This window comes from Anomaloglossus baeobatrachus, chromosome 2 (assembly GCF_048569485.1).
Source record: "Anomaloglossus baeobatrachus isolate aAnoBae1 chromosome 2, aAnoBae1.hap1, whole genome shotgun sequence".
Classification (NCBI taxonomy): Eukaryota; Metazoa; Chordata; class Amphibia; order Anura; family Aromobatidae; genus Anomaloglossus; species Anomaloglossus baeobatrachus.
The window spans coordinates 796,172,244-796,182,493 of record NC_134354.1 but is presented as its reverse complement, the minus strand read 5'-3'; the positions used below and the strand labels follow the sequence as shown (position 1 = coordinate 796,182,493).

Sequence of the window (10,250 nt, the reverse complement as noted above, 5' to 3'; positions counted from 1 at the left end):
GGGCCCCGGGACCAACAGCCCTTACCCACGGAGGGGTCAACATCTTCACTGCTCTCCGCCATCGCTCCCGGGATCCCCCGTCACCAGCAGCGGTGGTGCCCACCATCATCTCAACCCGTGGGTGGCATCACAACCGACATCCCATCACCAACCAACCTTCCCTCCCCTTTCACTTGTGGGCGAGGAGGCGCTGCTCGAGCCCCCGGGTCCGTCCCCGCGCTTTTGTCACCGAGGGGCAGAAGCACCGGACCCGAGCGCCAGCGAACCCCCCAGGCGAGCGGCGTTCCCGACCCCTCCGCTCGCGACAACAGCATGCGCACAGAGACAGCGCAGGACAAAAAACAAAGCAGGAAAATTACAACAAAAAGGGCTGGATGCTCCGCGCAGAGGGAAATTGTGCATGGAACAAGGAGAACTCCCCTTGAGTTTTACAAAAATCCGAATCCAAATTGTTTTGTGATTCATTTCATGTAAATTCAGCAAAATAGCAGCTAGTAAGTTATCTGTTAGTTTTTTGTAGAAGGCAAGGAAAAGGAATACAAAATAATTTCCGACTGCAGTTCACCTGTCCCGACACCGCAGCCCCATCCACTCTGCCTCTTCATGATGACACGCAACATCTTCTTCCCCATCTTCACTGAAGGCTACCAGTATTGTGTAGGCTTCTGATGTCATGAGGCTTGTTGTGATGTCACAACATCATCACCCAAGGCCCAGTCAGTGCATCATGATGTCAGAAACTTACTCTGTGCCAGAAGCCCCAGTACCGAGTGAAGACGTGAGCTGTGGAGAATTAAAGAAGAGGCGAGTTGGGTGGAAAGACCTCAGACTATAATCAGGGCCATTCGATGTTCTCATCACTGATTGTAGTTATGTACACACGGCTCATCACTGATTGTAGCTATATACACATGTCTCATCACTGATTGTAGCTATATACACATGGCTCATCACTGATTGTAGCTATATACACATGGCTCATCACTGATTGTAGCTATATACACATGGCTCATCACTGATTGTAGCTATATACACATGGCTCATCACTGATTGTAGCTATATACACATGGCTCATCACTGATTGTAGCTATATACACATGGCTCATCACTGATTGTAGCTATATACACATGGCTCATCACTGATTGTAGCTATATACACATGGCTCATCACTGATTGTAGCTGTATACACATGGCTCATCACTGATTGTAGTTATGTACACACGGTGCACGCGGACTGTACATTTGTTTTCATCTATTGAACGGTAGAGCAACAACCGAATATACATGGTAGTTTAATGAGCTGATATAATGCTCCAATTAGCCAAAAACATACCAAGAAACCTTCCAATATTAAGATCGCTCTCTATTTCCGCTAAGATGTAGGAAGACCAGATCCTGTACATACAATTAATATCAGTAACACACCACCGAACATGTCTGATCCATAAAAACACCATCCCAACTCTTCACCGTACAATGTTGGGGTCAGACACCGGCAATATAAAATACTCGTATAATTCTCTGTCGAATCTTCTTAGTCCTCATCCCATAAATGATGGGGTTCAACATTGGTGGAACCAAAAGATAAATATTCGCAATACTGATGTGGATTTGAGGCTGAATGTTTGGGCCAAAGCGGTGGGTGACAAAGGTGAATGTGGCTGTGGTGTAGAACACCAGGATGACCAGAATGTGTGATGTGCAGGTGCTGAGGGCTTTCAGACCAGCTTTCTTGGTGGGAAGGCTGAGGACAGTATGGAGGATTAAGGTGTATGAAGTAATCGTCAATAATAAGTCGCAGCTGCCCATCAGTGAGGCAATGATCAAGCTGTAGGACTTGGTTATGGACGAGTCTCCACAAGTCAGCTTTATGACAGCCATGAACTCACAGTACGTGTGAGGGATGATATTGGATTGGCAGAAAATTGAGCTTTCTAAAATGAGTGGATGAGGTAAAAAAAATAGGAAAGCCCGAAACACCACAGAAATCCCAACAGCGAGAATGGCTTTACTGCTCAAGATTACTGAGTGCCTCAGGGGGTTACAAATGGCTACAAATCGGTCAAATGCCATAGCCAAGAAAAACCCGGACTCCATGGCCGTAAAGGAGTGGATGATGAACATCTGAGTCAAACAAGCCTCAAACCCGATCTCCCGCAGATTAAACCAGAAGATGCCCAACATTTTAGGAAGGGTGGAAGACGATAGAACAATATCAGTCATGGACAACATGGACAGAAAGAGAAACATGGGCTCGTGAAGACTCTTCTCAGATCTGATGATTATTAAGATAATAATATTCCCAAAGAAGGCAACAAAGTACATACAACAGAAGGGGATGGAAATCCAGCACTCAACATCCTGCAGACCCGGGATCCCAAGTAAGATGAAAACGTAAGGATGGGATTCATTTATCAGAAGCATGGTGGACACGACCAGGCATAGTCCTTTAAAAAACAGAGAATTGAGAAGTCAAAAATCAAAATGTATCAGCCTCCACAAATCATCTGATCTGCCCATATGCTTATTATTATTATTTATTATTATAGCACCATATATTCCATGCAATGGGGAGCCAGTGAAGAGATTGACAAGGGAGAAGAGGCCAGGGAAAAGTGGTGGTAGAGATGGCTTAGTTGGGTAGCAGAGATTAGGGTAGATTGGGGGTGCAAGAGTGTTAGAAGGGAGGCCAGAGAGCAGGAGGTTGCAGTAGTCGAGGCAGAAGATGATGAGGTCATGCACCAGTATTTTTTCTTACTCTTCTAAAGAAACAGACCAATCTGGCACCTCCCGCATGGTCTGGAATTCTCTGCCCTGATATGTCAGACTCTCGCCTACAGTGGAAACCTTCAAAAGGAACCTTAAGACTCACCTCTTCCGACAAGCCTACAACCTGCAGTAACCCTCAGTCCACTGTACTACCGCATGACCATCTCTGTCCTCACCTACTGTATCCTCACGAATCTCTATCAGTCCAATGTACTACAGCATGATGAGCTTTGCCCTAACCCACTGTATTCTCACCCATCCCTTGTAGACTGTGAGCCCTTGTGGGCAGAGTCCTCTCTCCTCCTGTAGACTGTGAGCCCTCACGAAAAGGGTCCTCTCTCCTCTTGTAGACTGTAAGCCCTCAAGGGCTGGGTACTCCCTCCTCCTGTAGACTGTGAGCCCTCATGGGAGTGTCCACTCAACTCCTGCCCCTGTCTGTGCCTTGCATTGTTCATGATTATTTTCAGGGGTGGACATATCATTGGTGCAGTCTGTGCAGTTGAACAGGTGTCCAAGAGGTCAAGGGCCAATTTGTACCTCCAATACATGTGGAATTGTGCTTTTTGATGACCTTTTGGGCTGCTAAGGGCCCTTCTTTGTTCTTGCACAGGGGCCCTTTTCTCTCTGTGTCCAGTGATTGTTGTACTTGTGTACATATGCCCCTTTTCACATGTAAATCACCATGGAATAAATGGTGCTATAATAATAAATAGTAATAATCCGGAAGATATTTTTGAGTTGCAATTGGCTGGAGAAAGGGCTTGGATATGTGCCTTGAAGGAGAGAGTAGAGTTCAATGAATGTGAATAACTCACACCGTTACTGAAAACTGACCCTAAAGGTCCCCACAAGGGAATATGACTTAGTGGACACTAGTTGTGCTGAGGAATTAACTTCATACAGACCACACTGAGCCATCATAGTGTAGAAGTCATCATACCCTCCAAATCCAACACGATGCTCGAGAGGTTCCCTGAAAAGGGGGAGAATTTCCAGACTCCTGGAGAATTCAGCAAGTGTCCTGGGTGACACACAAGCCTCCCAGAAAGTTTTCTATATGTTTTCTATGTTGTGTGGGTGCCAGGTCATCTGCCTCAGCCTCACATTTTGGGGTGTAAGTGGTCTTAAAAAAAACCTGACAAAATGTAGCATGTTTACGAAACCAAGCTCTAAAAGTTGGCAAATATGTCTTGGTGATGGACTCTGATGGGAGCCGAGAAGATCAGAGGCTCATTATTGTCCATGGTAATGGTTCTACCAACTTATTTGCTGTGAATGGTCATAGTTGTAGCTTTATTTGCTGTCCTATAGTATGTGCTGCCATTCACCAGATATTATAGATCCGTGCCCTGAAGCACAATACACTGGACATGACAAGCATGACATATGACATGACATATGGGACTAAAGAGCAGGACCAAGAAACAAAAAAGTCCTCCGCACACTCAAGAGTTAATCCCAGAAGATGGTCTTCTTCTGTCCGGTGTGGTATCGTCCTCCGACTCCCGGTAACTCGGCCGTATCTGGGCCCCTCATTATGTGAAGATGTGAGAGACAATGTCATGACATGTGACTGAAGAAGCCAAGAGCTGGAGGAAGACATGGGGCCAAACAGAAGAAGAGGCAGCCCCAGACCAAAGAGGAACAAGCAGGCCTGTGTGGGGAGCACAACAGCGGACTATAACTTTAATTCTGTAACTCTTTCCTGACCCTCTATATTCACACAAAATTTGAAAGAATTCAAACCGATTTGCTTACCTTTGGTTTGCTCCCCTCTAGTGATGTCAATAGTCATTGTCACAGTAACAATACTAAGGCTGTGTTTGCATTAAAGAGCTTGAGAAGTGTTGAATGCAGCCCTAGGAAACCTCAGAGTGTTACACAGATGGCTGGTGACTTGCTCATCTATAACTGACTACATGGCGGTCTGAACAGCTGGCCCATGATAACTCTAGTGGATAGCGGACCTAACATTAATCTGCTTCAGAATAATCCACCATCACCGGCTCCAGGAACAGAGCCTTGGAAAATGACCACTGACCCTGGGAGAACTTACCACTGACCCCTAGAAAATGTACCACTGACACCTGGAGAACTTATCACTGACACCTGGATAACCTACCACTGACACCTGGACAACTTACCACTGACGCCTGGAGAACTTTCCACCGACCCCTGAATAAATTACCAATAACATCTGGAGAACATACCACTGAACACTGGAGAACTTACCACTGACCCCTGGAGAACTTACCACTGACCCCTGGAGAACTTACCACTGAAACCTGGAGAACTTACCACTGAAACCTGGAGAACTTACCACTGACACCTGGAGAAGTTACCACTAACCCCTGGAGCACTTACCACTAACATCTGGAGAACTTACCACTGACCTCTGGAATAATTACCACTGACCCTGGAGAACTTACCACTAACACCTGGAGAACTTACCACTGACCCCTAGAAAATGTACCACTGACACCTGGAGAACATATCACTGACACCTGGAGAACCTACCACTGACAACTGGAAAACTTATCACTGACACCTAAAGAACTTACAACTGACGCCTGGAGAACTTACCACTGACCCCTGAAGAACTTACCACTGACCCCTAAATAAATTACCAATAACATCTGGAGAACATACCACTGAACACTGGAGAACTTACCACTGACCCCTAGAGAACTTACCACTGAAACCTGGAGAACTTACCACTGACACCTGGAGAAGTTACCACTAACCCCTGGAGCACTTACCACTAACATCTGGAGAACTTACCACTGACCTCTGGAATAATTACCACTGACCCTGGAGAACTTACCACTGACACTTGGAGAAATTACTACTGACACCTGGAGAACTTACCACTGACTCCTGGAGAAATTACCACTGACACCTGGAGAATTTTCCACTGAACCTTGGAAAACTTACCCCTGACACCTGAAGAACTTACCACTGACACCTGGAGAACTTATCACTGACCGCTTCAGAACTTACCACTGACACCTGGAGAAGTTACCACTAACCCCTGGAGAACTCATCACTGACCTCTGGAATAATTACCACTGACCTCTGGAATAATTACCACTGACCCTGGAGAACTTACCACTGACAACTGGAGAACTTACCACTGACCCCTGGAGAACTTACCACTGGCACCTGGAGAACTTACCACTGACATCTGGAGAACTTACCACTGACACCTGGAGAACTTATCACTGACCGCTGGGGAACGTACCACTGACACCTGGAGAACTTACCACTGACACCTGGAGAACTTACCACTGACACCTGGAGAACTTACCACTGACACCTGGAGAACTTACCACTGACACCTGGAGAACTTACCACTGACCCCTGTGTGCCGCAGACTGTGCCTGGGCTATGGAAGTCACACACGCATTATGACTTGTATCTCACTCATATACTTTGTTATATCATGTACAGAGTCCCAAAAGGAAATGTGTCACTAACAACCTCAACTCGCCCCAAGGTGGTGTGGCCCCTGAGTGAATCCTCCTGTGCAGGTAATCAGGCTGGGAGCAATCAAGGAAAGGACATTAGGTCTAATTAGTCTAAGTACCATGAGGTCCCGTGGGTGAAAAGTCAGTACAGAGACATGCCAGGACGGCTCTCTGCATGATGACTGATGCTGGTTAATTTTCAGTTCCAAAATGAATGAACAGCTAGAATATTTTTATTTTTTCACTGAACTTTAACATTTTAATCAGATGATTTCATTATTATATCTCGGAGGATCAGAGCTCTCTGCATTTACTGATACAAAGCTCCAAATCCTCTCAATGAATTGAAAGATACCGAGTTTCCCTGAAAATATGAGAGCCTTATATTATTTTTTGCTCTGAAAAATGAGCTAGGATTATTCTCGGGGTAGGTCTTATTTTTGGAGAAACAGCTATTCCCTATGTACTATTAAGTTTACCCCCAAAAGAAGGCAGACACCCCCCAGGAGAATCGCACTGACCAGACCCCAGAGATGTAGAGTTAGTAAGTGAACGGGCTCCTTTCACATAGAGGTCTGCGTCGCTGTCTCTCACCGTGTTCCACAGCATCGCTCCCCCTGCATTCCACAGCATCGCTCCCCCTGTGTTCCACAGCATCGCTCCCCCTGCATTCCACAGCATCGCTCCCCCTGGGTTCCACAGCATCGCTCCCCCTGGGTTCCATAGTATCACTTCCCCTGCATTCCACAGCATCACTCCCCCTGCGTTCCACAGCATCGCTCCTGCTGCATTCCACAGCATCGCTCCCCCTGCGTTCCACAGCATCTCTCCCTCTGCATTCCACAGCATCGCTCCCCCTGCATTCCACAGCATCGCTCCCCCTGTGTTCCACAGCATCGCTCCCCCTGCATTCCACAGCATCGCTCCCCCTGTGTTCCACAGCATCACTCCCCCTGCGTTCCACAGCATCGCTCCTGCTGCATTCCACAGCATCGCTCCCCCTGCGTTCCACAGCATCTCTCCCTCTGCATTCCACAGCATCGCTCCCCCTGCATTCCACAGCGTCACTCCCTCTGTAACCCACAGCATTACTCCCCCTGCACATTCCATAGTATCACTCCCACTGCATTCCATAGCATCGCTCCCCCTGTGTTCCACATCATCGGTCCCCCTGCGTTCCAAAGCATCGCTCCCCCTGCGTTCCACAGCATCGTTCCCCCTGCGTTCCACAGCATTGCTCCCCCTGGGTTCCACAGCATTGCTCCCCCTGGGTTCCACAGCATCCCTCCTCCTGCATTCCACAGCATCACTCCCCCTGTGTTCCACAGCAGTCACTCCCCCTGCATTCTACACATCATTCTCACTGCATTCCACAGCATCGCTCCCCCTACGTTCCACAATATCGCTCCCCCTGCGTTCCACAGCAGTCGCTCCCCACAGCGATGCATTTCACAGCATCACTCTCACTGCATTCCAGAGCATTGCTCCCCCTGTATTCCACAGCATCGCACCCCTTGCATTCCACAGCATCACTCCCCTTGCATTCCACAGCATCGCTCCCCCTGCATTGCACAGCATCGCTCCCCTTGCATTTCACCTCATCACTCCCCCTGCATTCCACAGCATCACTCCCCTTGCATTCCACAGCATCGCTCCCCCTGCATTTCACCTCATTACTCTCCCTGCGTTCCACAGCATCGCTCTCCCTGCGTTCCACAGCATCGCTCTCCCTGCGTTCCACAGCATCGCTCCCCCTGCATTCCACCACAGTCACTCCCCCTGTTGGCTGGAAGCAGTATCACTCGCACAGAGTTAGAGCAGAGTGATACTGGACCCCATTTGTGTGTATGTGAGGGGAAAGGTGAGGGACCTGAAAGCAATGCAGATCTCTATTGGAGAGCCCATTCACCATTGGGACTTGCCAGCTGTAGTTGTTTGGAATTTGGTGAGTGCAAATTTTTTTGGGGGGTATAAACTGCTTTCTTTTTTGGGGTTGTCTTCTTTATTTTTGGGGTGTCTTCTCTGTTTTGGGGTATAATGTAGTGCCATGCTGTATTCTTTAACTTTTTCAGCTGCCTGGAAACACTTCATTATAGAATGGAAACTAGAGCTTATTTTTGAAGTAGGGCTTTATATTATTTTCCAAAAAGCAGAAAATTCCTGCTAGGGCTTATTTTCAGAGTAGGTCTTATTTTCAGGGAAACGGTAGTTCTGCATGCAGTCACTAGAGGGATGAATGTATGGATACACAGTATGCAGTCGGCTTCTCAGCGCCCCCTAGTGGTGGCTGCAGGCAACACGCATTTACTATGTACATCTAGCAGAAGATCTGGAGCTCGGTCCCAGGAGCTCCATCCAACAGAGCAGGCTGCTTTCTACTCACCGTCTCTGAAGGGTGATGGGTGGTGGAGGACATCGGTTGTCTGAGTTAATATTTACCTAAGCACAAACGTCTACCAGATAGGTGATAACACTGTGATCGGGAGGGATCCAACCACCTTGACCACCACTGATGTGGAGAATTAGGGGTACTTCACACACAGCGAGATCGCTGCTGAGATCGCTGCTGAGTCCCGGTTTTTGTGACCTCATTAGCGATCTCGCTGTGTGTGACACTGGATCTGGCCCCTGCTGTGAGATCGCTGCTCGTTACACACACCCCTGGTTCGTTTTTTTTATTGTTGCTCTCCCGCTGATAAGCGCACATCGCTGTGTGTGACAGCGAGAGAGCAACAATCCTGAATGTGAAGGGAGCAGGAGCCGGCGTCTGACAGCCTGCGGTAAGCTGTAACCAAGGTAAACATCGGGTAACCAAGGTGGTTACCCGATATTTACCTTCGTTACCAGCCTCGGCAACTCTCACGCTGCCATTGCCGACTCCTGCTCCCTGCACACGCTAAGCGAAGCGGTGTGCGCTGGTAACTAAGGTAAACATCGGGTAACCATACCCGATGTTTACCTTAGTTACCAGTGTCCGCAGCTTCCAGACGCCGGCTCCGTGCAAGCGCAGCGTCGCTTGCACGTCGCTGCTGGCTGGGGGCTGGTCACTGGTCGCTGGTGAGATCTGCCTGTTTGACAGCTCACCAGCGACCATGTAGCGACGCAGCAGCGATCCTGACCAGGTCAGATCGCTTTTGGGATTGCTGCTGCGTCGCTAAAGTGTGAAGGTACCCTTAGTGCTCTGAAATGCCTCATCTGAATGGAATGTAGATCAAACACACTGCCCAATCTATTGTCTATGGGACCGTTGGATAAAGTCAAGCGTTGTACTTACCTATAGAGATGAGTGAACCTCTTGAGCCCACCCGAACAAATGGTACATTCGATGAACTGAATCCAAACCGTTATCGAACCTTACCGAACCCCATTGGATTTAATGGGAGGCCAAATGTAAGGCAGAGACAACACCTTTATGGGGGTCAAAAACCTTCCAAAATAGCAATAATATGTTTTACTGTGTAGCACTACTCTTTTGGCATAGCCATTAACTTCATAGAATATTGACATAAGAAATATAGAAGTGAATGAGAGACAGGTGTAGGGCTGGTGCTCCCATACCCCTGCCAGTACAGACAAGATACAACATGGAGACCTATCTTGGAGTCTTGACATTTAAAAACCTTTCAGGCAGACAGCAGTACAGTAGCATCAATTTCCCCCCTCCCCATAGTGTCTGTGCACAGCAGGTAAGTACGGTCCATGCAATGCACAGGATGTGGCCCGGCATCTTAATTTGAAAAAGTGCTCACACAGCCCCCGTACCTTCTGCTGCAACAAATCCAGGACATAATAGTGCCCTAGAAATTTCTGTACAACCAGGTTGATTCATGCAGTGCATATGGGATGGTGCACAGGCATAGTGACACCACTAGGTTTGCGCCATTATCGCACACGGCCCTCCCTGGCTCCAGGTTCAATGGAGATGGCCATTTTTCAAACTCGGGCTGGATAGTGATCCACAACTCTGCAGCTGTGTGACTGTATTCTCCAATGAATATTAATTTAAGCACTGC

General features: G+C 47.9%; 1 protein-coding gene across 2 annotated transcripts; it reads right to left on the bottom strand.

The window, feature by feature from the left end:
- Positions 1-561: 561 nt before the first annotated feature.
- Positions 562-2,425, bottom strand: LOC142290779 (olfactory receptor 52E2-like). Of its 2 annotated transcripts, XM_075334780.1 has the most exons (2): positions 1,511-2,425; positions 562-591 (listed from the first exon to the last, which is right to left on the bottom strand). In XM_075334780.1, the coding sequence occupies exons 1-2, from the start codon at positions 2,423-2,425 to the stop codon at positions 562-564; spliced, it is 945 nt and encodes a 314-aa protein (XP_075190895.1). The 2 variants fall into 2 exon arrangements, with proteins under 2 accessions (XP_075190895.1, XP_075190894.1); XM_075334779.1 differs by lacking the exon at positions 562-591 and having other exon boundaries at positions 1,487-2,425.
- Between the last annotated feature and the right edge of the window lie 7,825 nt (positions 2,426-10,250).